This window comes from Cheilinus undulatus, linkage group 16 (assembly GCF_018320785.1).
Source record: "Cheilinus undulatus linkage group 16, ASM1832078v1, whole genome shotgun sequence".
Taxonomy (NCBI): domain Eukaryota; kingdom Metazoa; phylum Chordata; class Actinopteri; order Labriformes; family Labridae; genus Cheilinus; species Cheilinus undulatus.
The window spans coordinates 26,158,422-26,176,765 of record NC_054880.1 but is presented as its reverse complement, the minus strand read 5'-3'; the positions used below and the strand labels follow the sequence as shown (position 1 = coordinate 26,176,765).

General features: G+C 38.9%; 1 protein-coding gene across 2 annotated transcripts in view; it reads right to left on the bottom strand.

The window, feature by feature from the left end:
- The window catches only part of phf14 (PHD finger protein 14), a 126,391-nt gene that overhangs the window by 13,360 nt on the left and 94,687 nt on the right, over positions 1 to 18,344 (bottom strand). For both annotated transcript variants that reach the window (XM_041808434.1, XM_041808435.1), the window contains exon 17: positions 17,019 to 17,136. In XM_041808434.1, coding sequence (XP_041664368.1) covers positions 17,019 to 17,136 — 118 coding nt within the window. The remainder of the gene's footprint in view (positions 1 to 17,018; positions 17,137 to 18,344) is intronic.

The following is an 18,344-nucleotide window of genomic DNA, read 5'->3' as shown; positions in this document are numbered from 1 at the left end:
TCATGTCAGTGTACATTTTTAATCTTTATGTAAAACATTTCAATTGCGAACATTGATTAGAAAGGAAGAGACTTACTCTGGAGTGCGCTCTGCATGGGATCACTGTGCCGACGGAGTATGTGGAGTTTGAGGGTTATCATTCTATCTTTCATTTCGCAGACCTGCCAACCTGTACGCATTTTGCATAGCAGGTATGCAATTTGACATGTTAATACACTGGCATGACTTGCCTTTCTAAACTACGCAAAAAGCTGCCGATGTGAGTTCTGAGGGGAATATGCACGTGCCGCATATGTCTGACATCACGATGCAGCAGCACGATGAAGCAGTTTCAACCAATTATAAAGAGTAGCGGAGAATAACGAGTCTGCTGAACCCATAGCGTTATATCCCTGCTCCCCCTCCTTCCTGCCTCCTGTCCTAGGCCTCCCTCCTCCAGCAATGACAAGGTGAGAGAGGTGCGTGCATGCCAGGCGCGCAGTTTTTACCTGTTGCCACAAAAACTTCAATCTCACTCTCAAACTTTGTGTGTATTGTTATGGTAAAGACACGATTTGGTGACAGATTTTTAGTTTTATTTACCATTTAACTCCAATAGTACTGCTGTTATCATTACACTGTTAGAGAGAAAAGAGGGATTTATTCATTAAGATTAGCTCTATAAACATCAGAACCCAGTGTGATACTACAATATGGACCAATATAAAAATGCATAGACCTAACACTTCAGTCCTTGAAACACAGTTAAAAGATGGACAAAGAAACATACTTCGGTCTCTAGAACACATTTTAAAGTGTAAGTAAATAAGATAAACACAGAAAAAGACTTCAGCTGTCCGTTGGTCCTGCCTAAGTAAAAAAAAAAAAAGAATGATAAAAGGATTACAGCAGCAAATAGCAGCATGAATGGAGCTCATTTGCTCCTCTGTCTGATCTCAAGGTCTGATTTCCAATTTCATATTGTTCTAATCGTCTTCAGGCACCAACACTTCTATGAAGTTAGTCAGCTTCCTGCATGTTGCTCTTGTTTTGTGTCTGGATGTGGAGATGAACCATCAGTGTCTCTCTTCTCTGCTGCACCCCAAAATTCTTAACAATGATTGGCTGTTAGCTTTGTTAGACATTAATGTAGGACTGTAATTTAGGCTGTTTTTCAAGTACTTTCACTTAGTGAGCATATATTTTGGTTACATGTTGGTTTTAGAGATGTAACAAACATTTTATATATTGTGCTACAGGTTTGAAATTAAAAGGCCTTCCATGGACAGGTGTTGAAAATTAGCACTTTGCTATAAACACTTATAGCAGTGCATCTGGGACCTGTGTATGATTAAATGTCACAGCATCAATGTTACTGTGTGTTCATGTCAAATAAAGGCTTAATGAATATGAAAATAATTTTTTGTTCTGTGCTAAAGGATTGTCAACCTCTGTAGCACCAATGCTATCTATATTCATGTGTGTGTGTGTATATATATATATATATATATACACACACAAACACACACACACATATGTACCTTCCTGTTAGTGAACTGATCCAGACAGTGAATGGGGAAATTACTGTGTGAAAAGCAAAGGAGTTGCAAAAATCTGAGAGAAAACCTGGACGACATAAGTGGTACTCAAAATATTTTGCCAAGGTTGGCAAGTCTGCATTTAGTAATCATTCTTTTTAATTCTAAAAAAAAAACAAAAAACAGCCTACTTTCTATTTTGTGAACTAGAGATTTCAAAGTCCTGTTTATGACTCCCAAAAAGGACCATGAAACTTAACATACAGGCATATTTGTTGTAGGCAAAAGTTTTAAATCATGCATCCCTAATTTTGTACCTTTTCTACTAAAGCTGCACTGTGAATATGAAAATGAAACATATAAGTCCTCAAAGGGCATTAAAAATAAGCGACAATTACTATAATACTTGTACTGTAACAACTTAATTGTTTTTTTTTTTTATCTGATTTCTGTATTCTGTTATAATGAGCCTATAATAATCTCTGATGTGTAACTGTTAGTTGTTCTCCCTCTCAGTGCTGTACAGGATCAACATCAGCTCATTCTCTCCTGTTACCCATTAAAAATGTTAAAACCTTCATAAAATTTACTGCAGTCAATCCAACATTTAGTAAACAGAGCCTCTCTCTGCTGTGTGTGTTTTCAGTGCCTGTGTGTGCTCTTGTCGCCATTCAAGAGACGATACAATTGCAGCGGGTCATAAACAGCAGCTTCATTAGCCTGTTTGGGCGCTGCGTTACGCGCTACATTTAACCACCTCTGCCCCCTGCCTCCCCCTCGTCTTCCTCCTCAGCATCCACAAACCTCAGAGCACAATTAAATTTCATGACTGCGCATATTTGCAATTCCCATTTCATTTATTACAAAGGGCATTCTTCAACGTCCTTTTTTCTCTTCCAGGAAACGTATTTCCATTTTAGTGAGGCATGACCAATACTGAGGTGAAGTTACCAGGCAACACCTAATTTAATCAGAGACAAATTCACAAGCAGCTTTTTCTTTTTATCGCCTGGTCAGATGACTCCAGACGCCTGCTGGAAGAGGATATACGGCTGGTGCTTTCTCTCTGATTTCTATTTGAAGCATTAAGAATAAAGCAGAGGATGGTAAAAAGGCCTGAGTGCTTTAAAACTGTAAAACAGGATGAGTTTCCCTGCTTTATTTCTCAGAGAGGCTGCAAACCCACACCAGGTTTGAGAGAGGATGAGAAAATGTCTCATAAACTAAGAACAAAGAGGGGGGGAAGTGTTAAATGTGTTTTACATAACATCAAGAGATCTTGATGTTTGATGCAGGTACACTTTAAACATAGTCATAGTTCACACTAAAGACCAGTGGGTTAACACAAAGACAGCTCACAACTACAGCAGCAACTGGCAATGATTGAAGTCAAAGCTAATGGTGAGCATTCAGAGGTTTGCATTTTACCTTAAAATTTAAAGTAAAGACCCCTTGCACGAGACATGACACATCTGTCGCACTTGGTCATGGCCCAGCTCGGATGCCGAAAAGGACTGTTCCTTGAATATGCAAATCTTAGAAAGCTTGAGAGGCCAGCTTTGGATGCTAGCAGATCTTTTAATTAGCATTAAATTCTTGCTTTCTCCAAAACATCTCATTTGTAACATAGAAACGCCTCTTTCAGTCGGCTCTTCACAATATTCTCTCTCTCAAATTTATGTTTGGTCAGCGTTGTGGTCTTGATGGAAATCCAGAGTTTGACTGAGACAAGACCAAGTAAAAAAATGCTCTCGAGTCAGAGACAAGACCAAGACATTCAAAACATGGTCTCGAGACCAAGACCGTTCTCAAGTACTACAACACTATCATATGCTGTATAATACACTGTTAGACCACTCAGTTGAAGGTTATAAAAAAAAAAAATTAGACGTGTTAACTTAAAAAAATCCAAAAATAGCTATTACAGCTCTATTTTTCTGAGTTAATACAACACATTTTAATTTGAAGCAAACAGGACTAAGCCATTCTAAGTTTTTGCATTGTACTCAAATTATCTGAGAATTATCCCTAAATCTACAGTTTTCCCAGAATGCCTGTGTGCATTACATTTTTTGACCATGAGTGAAGTTATTGACTCACCATAGTTTCGCCCATGTGAAGCAACTATAATATTCAATAGATGGTATACTGAACATGATAGGAAAGCACTTCCTGGTTCAGTATGCAGTATGCAGTAACCACATAAGTGATGATGATTGGCTAAGGTTTCATGGTAAGCCAATCAGAGGCAGTGTTCAGTTTACACACAAACCACACACGCACACAGCAGCCCCACACACCCAAACTAGCAGAGGAAAGCTGCAGCAATGGCGAGTCTGGAGGGAAAGTTGACGTTTTCAAAGTGGAAGTACAGACACTACTTTATTCTCATTGAGGTAAAAGGCAAGAATGTACCTGAAGTGTACATTATGTCCTGGAGCAAAGTGTTTGTCCATGTTCATTGTAAGCAACTCTACTCTAATGAAGCATCTCTCAATGGCATACGCTTCTACAAAACTAGTGGCCAAAAACACCATTGTTGACACTGTTGATAACAAAGGAAACGGAGCCACGCCGTCCAAGCAGCTGGCTGGATTTTTCTGTTCCAGCTTCACAAAAACTTGTGACAGAGACTGAACTGAATGGAAAAGTTCTGTGTAAGTACCTGCCTATGCAATTCTACTCTATGCCAGGGGTTCTCAACCTTTCAGCCTGCGACCCCCAAAATAAAGGTTGCTGAGACCGGGGACCCCCACTGTACCTGAAGGTGGTTGAACACAGTCGTGCATATTCAGAGAATAGTCATGTGCAGACAAGGCCGCCCATTAGGGGGTAAAAATGGGAGAGATTTCTGGGGCCCAGCCAAACTGGGGGCCAGCAGAATCATGGTCCATTATAAAGTTAAGCTGTGGTATTTTATATTTATCCTGAATAATAACCACTCTTATCAAAGAGACAAATTTTAAATCATTTGTGTAGTAAGTAGCCCTCTTAAAAATGTAAATCCTTTTGTTGAAAACAGAATTCAAATACAATAAAAATGGCTAAAATTGGTTAATAATGGCAAGACATGGTGGGAAGGTGGTGCAATTAGATTTTAAAAGTAGCAGAAGTTGTTAGAAATGCCAAAAATTAGATTAACGTGGCAAAATAACCTAAAAAAAGGCAAAAAAATGGCTTATTTAACTGTAAAATTGGATTCAAAAGTAGCTGATATTGCGTTACAGTGGCAAAAATAGGTGGAAATTTTGTGAAATGGGATGAAAATTGATATAAACTGGCAAAAAAGGGTTAGCTGAGGCAGAAAAAGTCAGAAACGGGCATAAATGGGTATATTAAATTAGGAAATGTGGCTTGAAAAGTGGTAAAAGGGGTTAATAGTGGCAATAATATGTCAACAGAGCCAGCAATAGGCAGAGGGTGGCAAGATTTGGTTTAGAAGTGGCAAAAACAGGCAGAGATAAGTGGTGGAAAGGGTTTAAAATGGCCAAAAAATATGTTTTAAGTTGCAAAAATGTTTTAAAATTGATAAAATTGGTGCGGAAAAGTGATGAAAATGGGTTAATGTGCTATACAAATAAACTTGCCTTGCCTTGCCTTAAAATTTGACAAAAATGATGTAAGTGGCAACAGTGTCATTTAAAAAATGTTCTTAGTTTTTAAAGCATCTGGAGACCCCCTCTCAGTGTCTCGCAACCGTCCCAACCCCAACGTTGAGAACCCCTGCTCTATGCAACTGGCTTTTGAAACCTGCTTAGAAAAAACTACAAATTCTTAGGCATATTTAAACTAAAAAAAAGTAATGTGATAGTTACTTTCCCTGGTAACTAGTTACTTTTATAGTGGAGTAATTTAGTTACTAACTCAGTTACTTTTTAGGGGAAGTAACTAGTAACGAGAACAAATTACTTTTTTAAGGTAACATGCCCAACACTGGTCATTACATAAGGAATATGGAGTTGGGGATGAGTGTGTGATTTTTGGCATGACCATTGGGCATTATAAGTAGCTGCTTCCCTGCACAACCAATGGTGGGATTCATGTTGATGGACCAGGCTAGTGGTGCTACTTTTACATGTTTACTCACTCATCAGGTAATGATTGTGCGAACCTTGTGGAGAGCTAGTTTGACTGAAAAGGTAAAAAGTGACCAGAGGATGTGGGCAGAGTGATTCACAGCCTGGGGATCTGTTCTTCTTCTTATGGTGACTATTTGTTGTTTCTTCACAGAAAAAAACAACATCTATTGTGTATCCCAATTCAGCTACACAATACAAAATGATATTTTTTAACAAAACTACCCAGCCTTAAGAATTAATTAGAAGTCAGCGGCAAAAAAGGATGATTAAGTCCATGAAGGTGGTGCCCCTAGGTGACCTGAGGTTGACCTGAGGTTAAACCCTGGTTATGGTCCTTAACGGTATTTAAGGGCAATAACTAGTAAAACAGCTTTTCAACCAGCAAACATTTACATTCATGTAGTTCCAGTGCCTAAACTTGCTGACAATCTGCTAAAGTCACTTTGTACTACAAACAGACACCAAAATGCATTTATAACCCAAACCAGCGTTTTCATTTCTAAAAGAATCTGTGAATGGAGATTATTCCCCAACAAGTTCAGGGTAAAAACATATCTAAAGTTTCCTCTTTTTCAGCTGTTTTGCTTCCACAAAAAGAAATGTTAAACTAAAGTTCATAATGTATATTTATTGCAGGAGTCTGTTGTGTCTCGGTGCAGGAAGCCATTAGCATCCAGCATGCTTTCTGCCCACGCAGCAGGAGCCGGAGACGGAGGGAACGTTATCTTAACGAAGGCTGGAGGAGCTGCTGCTCATGTCGGCTCCACTGTTTATGACCATAAAACACTGAGGGGGTCCGAGGGTGGTCTCATGTACACCCAGCGCTAAGAGGGTTATTAGAATGAGCCAGGTCCAGAGAAATGGAGTGCCGGGGCCACTGGGGACCTACACTGCAATCACACACTCCTGTTTACTCCACAAATTGGCCCCAGAGAGGAGCGCGGGCGTCTGTAGCGCCTAGTTAAAGTGATTGAGGTGACTCCCAGCCATTGATTTTCTCTTCGTCTTCGGCGTCCCGCCTGGCCACCCTTGACCATGTCCTGTGCTCCCTGCAGGCTGCGTTAGCTAGCTGCCCGTGTTTAGCTGCCACCAGCTGCCTGTAAATCACATTAAACTGTGGTTAAACTTTGGCCACGTCCAGGAGACAGCGCTCATTGATGAGGTTATCATGCTCTAAGCACCTCATGCGCTCGAGTAAAAACCTCGACTTATTGATCACACAGCCCTCACTGCTTAAAGATTAAACTTGAATACAGATCAGAGAAAGTAGGGAGGAAAAAAATTCAAATCACATGGAGGGATTTATCTTCATTCCATAAACGCAGCGATGATACCGATTAAACCAATCAGAGTGCTAATGAAAAAACGCCTCATTGACAGAATAAAAAGAGGCTAAAGGTGAGATTTCTCCACTGAGATAGTTGGTAAAAATACATTCCCTCTGCCTCGCTTAGAGCGTCTGATGAGTAATGATGCCTATTTTTCTTTCAATTTCCCAGATATAGTAAAGTCAGCCGAGTGTGACACTTCATTAAGCTAATTAGGCTAACTTAATTACAGTCTTTCACAGGTCAAGTGATGAAGCTTCTGATTGATGGCACAACTTGTAAAGGTAATCTTCCTCTGAATATCAGAGTGAACATTAGCAGCTACAAACATCAATAATTACAAACACTTAAGCCTCTTAAACAGCCTGAAGAAGAAACAGGCAAACACTGTTCCTACCATCATATTTACATGGACAGATAGGAATGCACTGTGGTACGGTGGCCTGGAGGTCTCTGACAAATAAGAGATCCCAAGCATGTTGGGAAAGGGGAAAACACAACCAGATGCTAACAGCTGCAACTCAAACACAAACGGCCATGATACTCATGCAAGTAGCCACACTGGCAGTCTGTTGGACACTTATTCATGGCGAACACATGAAAGCCAAAAGCCTTGAAGCAGAAGTTGAAGCCTGCCAACTGTTAAGAGCGTAAAAGGATAAATCTAAGTGGCCACAACTCTGATGCAAGTAGCCTCAGATTTTACAGAATTGATATGTCTGTAAATGCTGTGATGGCTGTTTAAAAATATATATCCCCCATGGTGCAGTTATCAAAAAAGCCTGCAGATGGCAGCAGTCATAAATCTGCATGATACAGCACGCCTCACTCAACCAAAACAAGTTGGTACTCTGGCTGGTAACATGGATCATAGTGTTTATCTACAGCCAGCAGACTAAAAGCAAACATACGTATTTCAGGTTTCTTCAAGCACAGGAGTTGGGACATGAGTCATGTACGCTGTAAAAACAAGTAAAACACTGCAGAAACACCAATCTTAATCGATACATGACCCCCAGGCTTAGTAGCACTGAGCAACAAAAGCTAGGCTCACTGGGTATTCTGTGGCGTCCCAACCAGCACTGAATGACGCTGTAAACTCAAAGTTTCCCTCAACTTCTGAACAGGAGCTCATAAACAGCACTTTATGCTTTGTTTGTAAAGGCATGGGCCAGAAAGTGGTGCTCATAACTACAACTTCAGGCAGCTACTTAATGAATGAGACTAACACTCTTCAATCCTCACTCATCCACTCATTACAAAGTCAATCTTACAAATTCAAGTGGGCTTATAGTAAAATAAAACCACAATATTATATAAAAAGTATGAAAAACAACAGCAAGAGAGACAACAGAGAGGTTAAATGAATTTAAATAGACTTTTTTGATTTACTTGTGTCTCTGAGGATCTGAATTTAACTGTTTTAAAATGAGAACCTTTAATCCAGTGGTACTCAACCTTATTTTACCAAAGAGCCACACTGTCTAAAAAATACTTTAGCGAGAGCCAAAATACAAACTGGGAATGTAAAGTAGATAATATATCAGATAATTTGTAGTAGAAATGAAATAGAACAGTGAATTGGTGGATAATTATGAGGTTAAATGGGATACAAATGTCTGTATAGAGTCAGAAGAACCAATATGTCACTGATAATCAGCATATATCTATTTTATTTATCACTGACATCAGGCTAAAACCTTGTATCTCAATTTTTAATGATTTTAATTTGTTTTTATAAATCATTTTTATAAATTATACATTTTTCATTCCCTAAAAAATGGTCGTTTTACGAAATACGAGTCTTTGGCCCAACAACAGCGTTATGAAAGTTCCACCTTGCCTAAAGATTTTTTAAGATATTAGAATGAGCTGAGTTTGAGCAATAAGATGCTTTTCAAAGAAAAAATTATGAATTATGGTTGGCTATTTGGGTATTTATATCTCACTTTGGGGCATTTACTGGAGTTCTGTGGCTTTATTAACATAAAAGAGATACTTTCTAATTTTTTCCACTCATTATAAGTTCTTTAGTAAAAGGGGGAGGGGTCTCATATTGGTCTTTGCCCTGGGCCTCCAAATGACTAAAACCAGCCCTGCCTCACACCTGCAGCTCTCCAGACACATCGTTTCACCCTGCCTCATTTTGGAGCTTTGGTTTTATATTTCTGCTCTTTTGACAATATTTACGATCATTAGTGCATTTAAGATCAAATAAAACACCCACATTTGACAAATTTTACTAGATATTACGTTATCTCCACGTGTGATCCGTTTGAGTTGTGCTCACTGATGACGCACATTGGCACAACTGTCATGAGATATGTGTGTGAGAGAGCATAGGCAGGATGTGGCTGGAGAAAAAGTTAAAACAAGGAAATGGGAAGCTTCAGATTAAACATGACAGCACACCTCAATGAATGAGCTCACTGAAAAGACGCAACACCTGCGGACTTCCTCTGCTCTCTTCTCTTACACTCACTCCTCCTCCATCCGATGGTAATAAAATGAAGATTTAAAATAATAAAGTTTTAAATTTGGAAGTCAAAGCCTGTCTTCTTTATGTGGGTAACAGATTAATTGATGTGACCTACCATGAATCTTTACTGATGACAGGTTTTACCTTCATAAAAGTTTTTTTGTTAAAGTTTGTGCTGCTGTCTGCACGTCAGCAGACACGCTCAGCCAATGGAGGCAGCAACACACTGCAGCTGTTTGTGTGTGTGTGTGCCGGGTGGGGGGTGGGGGGGCGCAGTAACAGAAACGAGAGAGGAAAATAATAAAATTAATGAATAGAAAAGCTCAAGAGTCATGCTTGCCTGATCGGGCAAGTCCTTACAAGTTTTGGTCGGCTTTTTAAAGTTGCCCCGGGCATTCGGGCAACTGTTAATGTCGGACCCTGCACAGTAAACGCAGTACAAGAACCGGGATGAGTTGTGATTGGTTGGTTGATGCAGCTGAGGGTGGGAATGTAATGGATGAACATGACTTGCAGCAAATCATTTCTGCTGACTTTTTCCCCTTTTTTATTTAAATATTATATCTTTTTAAGAGGCAGTAGGACTCCAAAGAGCCGCAACGAGTCATTAAAGAGCCAAATGCGGCTCGCGAGCCGCGGGTTGAGTATCACTGCTTTAATCTTTACCTCATCTGTTTTCCTTTAAAATTCAAATCAACATGTATGTTACGCATATCATTTTGTGGCCCCTGCATCATGAGGCTGGGGGAAACACCCAGACCCTGTGCTAGTGTCTAAACAGTGCCTGAATCAATACCTTTTATCCAATTTTCAATTATTGGGGCTACTTTGAACCTCAAATTGCCATATTTAAGATTTTAAATACACAAAAATGATAGGAGAAAATCCATATATGAATTAATAAATGCACACGCAACTGTTGCAAGTGCTTTCCATGGAAAATTGCTGCTGATGGACGTGGAAAAAGTTGAAAAAGCTAACATTTGCTCTGATACGCAGACACTTAACCCTCTTGAACCTTGTGGATCTCCAACAATTCCAAGTTGCAGCCCATGAGTTGTTTTCAGTATCTCAGGAACCATAACACAGATCTCTATTTAATAAATTGTAATCAGAAGCTTACCTTTTTTGCCAAGCTACAGGCAGCTCCTGGCGTTTATATCCCCTCCAGAACATTTTTAATCAGGGTGCCAACCACAGTGTTTACTCAGAGCTTTAATACCACAAATCCACATTGCTAAATCCATGATAATATGAATATTGATTATGTTTTTTCACAGAAAAACTTCACAGTGTTGCTATCAGTCTTCCATATCAACACTAGAAGTAAAAGAAACAGCTTCCTACAGCCTTTTGGCCAATCACAATGCTCAATTCTCTCGATTTTTTTCATGGCAGCCAGCCTCTGGCAGGGCCAAAGTTATCTGTTATCTGATATATAGAATATAGAATATATATAGAATGAGAATATGTATTCCTCTTTGACCAATAGAATGAAAAAAGGATGTTTGTGCTTCTAAAATGGTATTCATTTTATGCACTGGAATACCACGCATGCAGAAAATTAATTGGTTTTATGGACATTAATTATAATGATAGTTCCCATTGTTTGTTCATTAGAAAGTTGTTTTTTCTGACAGGGTCTGTAGAAACGAAATGCAGATGTAAAATGGCTTGTTCATGGTTAAACTGGATGTGATTTATATAAAGTTCTATGAGATTCAGTTTTGTTTTCTTCTTTTACTTTGTCTTTCTTGCCATACAACTTTATATAATGTCATCTGACATCCTTACAGCACATATATTCTGACAGTCCAAGTTGTCCTGAAAAAAAAGGTGTCTATATCTTGATCAAACTTAAAAGAGTTGAGATTCTACAAGCATTTTTACAAAAAACACAGGCAGATCAGAAATAGCAAAAACTTGCTTGCTTGGGTTAATAATAGCTATGATATCTAGTGATAATTGTTAACTAGCAGATCATTTTTCACCTACTTTCTCTGTATTTTCTATGGTGCATCCAAAATACTGGCAACAGTTGGCAGGTACCTCTCCTGGTTGAGGCTATCAGCCTACGATTGCTGGTCTTTATTATGGTTATTTGGATTCATCAGTCCATCAGACTTAAGTTGTTATGAACAAGTTGTTTATATTTGTGTTGTGGTTTTTCCCATTCATGTTTCCTCTTAACATGGTTGTGTTTTTCCCTGTTGCAAGGTGTTTGAGATATTTATTCATCTGAGACCTCCCAGCCACCGTACTTCAAATACAAACTGTTAGCTGAGTGGGAGTAGGCCTGTGGCTGTGGAGGAAGTGGAGAAAATGAAAGTTTTACGGGCTGTAATTTCAACAGTTGAATCCTTTTGATGACAACAAGTCTGAGAGCGGCTAAAGTGGTGCATCCCACACAAGTTCACAGCTGAGCACTTTAAACACTGCCCCAGCAACTTTAAGAGCTTTTGGCATTTCAAACCTTTTATCCAAATCTTCTGGTTTCTGATTCACCGTGTAGCTCAGCAGGCCAGGCGCCGCTGCAAGGGTATAAATAAAGCTTTAAACAAGCGGCGTTCGGCGCGCTAACAGGCTGGAATTAAAGGCCGTCCGTATATTACAGCAAGACTGTCACTTTATTACTGAAATCAATTCAGCTAGGGTCTGAGAAGACAGCAGGAGGGATGTGGCCTTGGTCAGAGTGAGGTTTATCTAAGCCAAGCAGGCCGACAGAAACACAGCGCCTATAATGAACTCCAGCCTGTCTAATAAAGCCTTTTATTGGCCCTTCACACAACAGAAACAAGCCAACAACATGCTCCTGTAAAACTGTAAACCAGCAACTCCTCTGTGATCATTACGGCTCCACAAACATCTCAACAAAACAGGAAAATCACCAGGCAAATTCTGTTTTGAAACAGGATGTCATCAACAGAATAAGAGAAAATGAGAAAGAATGAAAAGACCTGGGTCTGTAGCTGTGGTAAGACTAAGAGAACAAATAATCACTGATCCACACTAATCTGGCTTCATAGGATGTCCTTTATTTCCATGAACTGTCCTGATGAACTTTCCTGTGCAGTCCCAGTTTGATGATCTTTAAACCACTATTTCTCAGATGGACACCAACTGCTAGCCTTATGTTACACCTGTGGAGCTCCAGCCCATCTGTCACCTCTGAGAGTCGCTTCCTCTGTATCCCATCAACCGCAGAACCGCTAGGGCACCTGCCTGACCCATGTTTGAATAAAGTATGTCCATAAAATTACACCCAAGTTGCCAAATTGGCCTGTATCATACACTACGTTCATGTGTGTGCCCCCCACCACCTATCAGTAAGCAAAAGTCTGCTTCCAAAAAATTGTGTTGGTTACTTGTGCCTTGAGATATATAACAATGTTTTTGACACCCGACATGCAGCAGAACTTTCAGAATAACTGAATGCCGAAAAATAACTAAAAGTTAAAATAGTAGTGCTTACACGTAAGCAGACAGTGCGGCAGTGTTTAAAGAGCAGTAGTGAGCTTGAAGTTTGATTTTAAATTGTGAAGACTGAGATATATCATGGGAGCAGTACACCCTAAAATCACAGAACTATAATAATCAGTTTATAAAAGCATTGTTGAGCTCCTTCTCATCAGATATGCGATGAAGTTCATTGATTTCATGCAATTGCTTTTTCTTTTTGCCCATTTACTTTAGTTTCTGTAGTAAGTTAGCAATAGCCTAAATCCTTGCTTCAGAGTGACTCAAATTGCGGTACGTTAAAATTTTTCCATCCTTGTGAACACTAGGAATGTGTTGCCAAAGCTCACTAACAGTGCATCATGGGATACAAACAGACAATATGGCAGCAGCATAATCTGCTAACAGCAGAAACAATTGAAAAATGGATTGTAAAATGGATAAAAAGATGCTTAATATTAGAGTTACTGGTGTGGATTTAATCTCTAAAGACCCAGGGAAATCACTCAAGTTCCACGCTAGCTAGAAAACCTTCTGTAAGAGCTACGAAGCCATAGATGTCATTAGAACGTCTTTCAGAGGCAAACAAGTAAGCAGCAATAAAGTTGTTTAACTTTGAATAATGTGTCTCTTCTTGATGTATATGACAACACCATCCTCAGAGGGTTTAAGAACAATATCTTTTACTGGACATTGTTCGATAAACAGGAAAACTGCCAAAACTAGAATGCCCTCTGTTAAAGTCATTATCCTGTATTTGTTTTGGCATAAAGCTAATGGATTAGCTTCATGCAAAAAAAAAATTACATCCAAGTATGAAATACAAAAGCAGAAAAACTAGCCTACAACCTCTCTGGATCATTATATATATATTTAAAAAAAAAACCACACACATTTAATCATGCATTTGACACTTTTAATACTTTTAAAAGCCTTAATCTTTGCTCAATTGATTGATAAACTTTAAATACTTTTTAAGACCTGGCGGACATCCTGAATCAAAGCTCCCAGATCATCCTGTCTGTATGTTTCTCTATTATTTGTTGCTCATTCTTTTTTTTTTTTTTTTTAATAACTTTTAAACAACTCCGAAGAGAGCCAGCCATAATATCAAATAAGTGATAGGAATATAAAAAACTGTCTATAACTGGAGTGACTGTGAAGTGTGCAAACAAAACTGCAGGCTGTAGTCTGTAAATGCTCTCTCATAAAACGAGCATTTATGAATGTTAGACTTGGCTTTGCATCCTCTCATCACCAGCATAAAATGAAAAAATCCTCTTTACACTATGGATGAGTTATATAGTTGGTTTGAGGTGCTGCTGTGGGTGGCTGCTATAACTGCAATGGAAACTACCTCCTGACAGCAGTAAGAGGGTTGTTAACTGAAAACATCAGCTGATAAAGGTAGCTTAATCAAACAATCTAAAGTGAGATTTTAAATGTTAGAAATTGTCAACATATATCTAATGTCTAATATCTATTTAAAAAAAAAGAAATCAAAGTTTACTGTCCATCACATATTTGGGATGAAGTGACAGTACATTTAATCATTAACATTGTCCAATCCATAAAAAGTTTGTTTGATGCATATTTTTTTTTCTTTCTTGCTTCCCTTTCATGAAAGCATGCAGCTGTTACTTTATTAACAAATTGCTGCATTTTTCTACTAATGTTTTCACTGGCAACCATCAGCTGGCCCCTTCAGGACTTCCTCTTTGTCTTTAGACTTGAAGAGAGAACACCTGGTGTGAATAGGACCAAAATGTTTTAAACTCTCCTTGGACAATAGAACATTTTTTACCTTCTTCAAGCAAACCTCTGGCTTCTTTTGAAACACACAAACAGGCCGCCGTTCAAACAAGACGTTAAACCGAACCTGTGGTCAGCATCAAACACGCTAAGATCCTCTGTGCTGCTTCCTGCATGCCCCTCCCCTCACATGTTATACATCTTCCTCAAAGATAAGAGCGCTGGCTGCAGGGAGCTTTGACAAATCACTTCCCTACCGTACCGTTCTTTGTAGCACACTGCTGTGTAGAGGAGCTGACCGCCAGCTCTATCTCCACTGGCAGATGAATCTCAGCCGCTGCGATCAGGTAATATTCTGCACTTAATGCTGGCATTTAAGAAACATCCTCCCCTCGCAGGCAAAAACGGAGCACGGCTTGGCATTTAAAAGCAGATAATAAAACTTTCCTTAAATACAGCTCTCATCTCAGAGTGCTTTTTAGATGCCCTTAGTGGAGTCAATTATCTCCCCACACTTGCTATTACTGAGACACTTGGAGCACCTTGAGCCTTGAAAGGTCTGTACACCATGCTTTCTCAAAAATGTCACATTCTTAACTGCCTCTCAAAATGTAGACCCCGCAACATTCAAAACGCCCGACACGTGTTGGTTCCTTTCATCCATTTGTTGCTTAAACATACCTCTTCTACTCAAACTGAATAGTGAAAACTCTTTTAAAAAAGGCCTTCCTTCCTCATATATATACATGAGCATTATTCTGAAGTAGAGCATAAACAGATTTAAGTAAGGCTTTGAACTTTTTACACTTCTTCAAACCAGTGATTTCTGCTTGGTAGAAGAACAGAGAGAATAAACCTTCACACTTATTTGTCACGTCAATGAGGAAAATGTTATCCTCGTGTCGGCAGAGAAATGTCACCATGCTCCCAGGCAGAGGGAGCTGAGGGCCGGAGGTTCGAACATTTGATGTTAACAAGTGGGAGTAAGGAGGCGGAGGATGGGAACTTCAGGAGAACAAGATACTCCAAAGGAAAGGAGGAAAGAAAAGACATGGAAGAGGAAGAGACGCTACAAGACTGTCACTTCATTTAGACAACATTAAACAGGGATTTATGTCTGATTTGGACATTTGAATACAAAGTGGTTATCTTTAATCCTTTGTGTGGAAAACAGATTGATTTATGTGACTATGGTTTAATTGCTTTTGAACTAATTTTACTGTATTTAGTACGCAATTCCATTAATGTATCTGTCCAACTATGCACTCCCCGGAAAGTCAAAGCATGCTAACCCAGGGAGCAGAGACTTCTCTTCAAAGTAAAACAGTATATTTTGCATTAAAATGGTAAAATGTATGATGAGAGTGTTTCTGAACCGACCAACCACTACAGCAAGTAAATAAAAGCAATGTAACTGAGTGATTCTGACAGTAAACGGCATGAACTAAATCTTGGCTTTCTGCTTATTCCTACAGACTTTATGACTCTTTATGAGAGTTTTGTCATTACATTTCCCTCAACAAACCCTGAATCATTTTTTTCTTACAATTAAAAACTATCAGAACTCTATTGTTATTTTTCATTTTCGAGATAATACCATTCTTGAAAAGCTACAAATAAATGACTGTCTTTGTTGGTATCTTTGTGTATTTCAATGCCATTTTAGTAAATATCTCTAAAAAATTCATGTCCCAAAAATGTGTAGAAGTTAAGGCTTGATACATTGTTTCACTTGTGCTATTTTCTCTGCATATTTTTGCTTTAAACAGTAAACAAATCACCAGATATTTATGCTTTGTCCATTTAACAATACAATACAAAAAATAATATAAAAATTGTGCATTTTTAGACAAATTTCACTGTTATGGATTTTCATATGGAGACCCCTTAACATAAAAGAGAGCTTCAAACTTTTGGCTCTGATGCTGATTGAATATTTTGTTGCTGTGATTCAGCGTTTTTACTATAAGGCTTTTATAACTCTCTTCTTCTACAGCTGCATCAATCAGCCTCCTTTTTTTACATTAATGGAGCCCAGTAGGACAGACTGTGAAAATGAGGATACATCTATCAGGTTAAGACGCTGTCTTTATGGCAATTTAATTTAATGAAAAAATATCAAAGCAGTTAGTTTCAGGACAATTACATTTTGCTTTTATGTGCCTGCACAACTAAACATATGTATGCATGCATAATGAGTCTAGAGGTTTAATAAATGTGCTACAAGAATTACTAATTTCTTAAACATGAGGAAAATAAAGGGTTATTTAGATATATATATCCCATGTCAGTTATGGTAGTTTTAATAAGAAGTTAAAAGTTCTGATCTGCCTTTGAGCACAGCTTTTCTTTTCTACAGCAGAGATGTGGAAGGCTATCACAGCCCTGCCACAGAGTCCAGACTAACCTTTGAGGAGGAGGTGTCACACTCCTGGCAGATCCAGCCGTATCCCGTCTGCTTGGGGGATTTCTTCAACGGGGGGTCCAGACACCCGAAGTGATAGCAGAGACGACACTCGTCACACCTGGGAGGACAGAGAGGAAGGACTTGTATTACTCCTCACATAAATAAAACCTCTGTCCTCTTACAGTGATGAGCCATGGTAATGGATGGTGACACAGCGGCTCGTTGTCAGTCATGAGACTTTATTAATGCATTTTAAAGTTCGTCTAATCACTGCATCGCCTTGACCTCACACATACTTAGTGTCCAATGGCTCATATTAGAGTAGATAAATACAGGCCTTTTTAGTGAAGCATAAATGTCTAAAGGAAGTCTGTCTCTGAGGCAGATCAGTCAACCTCCAAATTCCCTTTGAGATCCTTGTTTTTGTTGCTAAAGCCCTGCATGAGCAGACGCTTGAATACATTTCTGACATGCATCCCTAGTAGATCCTTCAGATCTTCTCATACAGTCTTCATGTTGTCCCCTGGGTTTGTTTAAAAACTAAACGCTTTTGAACTTGTTGCACCCACTCTTGGGAAATCTCTTTCACTTCAGTAAAACTCAGCAGCTTCTGCTGATTTTTAAGAAAATTAGCTTGAGACAGATCTGTTCAATTTAGCATTTGAACATCTAACACAATAATATATAATATTTTTGCTGCTTTGTTGTTGATTTGTTGTCATTTAATTTGGCTAAGTTCACACTGCAGTTTGAAGTGACCTGAATCTGTTCTTTTTCTGACAGTGTAAACAGCACATGTTACACTGAATCTGATTTTTCATATGGGATTCAGGCCACTTTCATGTGTGGTCTAAATCAGATTCCCATCGGATCTTTTGGATTTGATCACAGTCTGAACAGCCAGGTCGTACTGAATGCGATTTCTGATGTCATTCTGGAGAGACACATATCACAGTTCTGAGGCAAAGGGCAACAGAATCGTCAGAGACAGAAGTGTTACAATTAATGAAAACATACACAGGAGACAGCTTTGACAGTGGCAGTCAGTGGAAGATCAGTGTGGTTTTAGGCCTCATAAATATTTGGGGTAATGCTTCTATACAAGCAAACCTTGAGGGTCCTATTGAACCTGACCTGTTTATGAAAGGATTTCAAAAGATGGGATGTGGCTGTAGCGCCACAGGAAAGTGACATGCATTAAAGCTAAGTTTAAGGAGGTAAAGACTCCAGCCAACATAGCGATCATGGTCGGATCAACAACTTTAGTCCTTAAAGACAAATTTTAACATTACCCACTCTGATCAGTGATTTTACTACCAGCTGGAG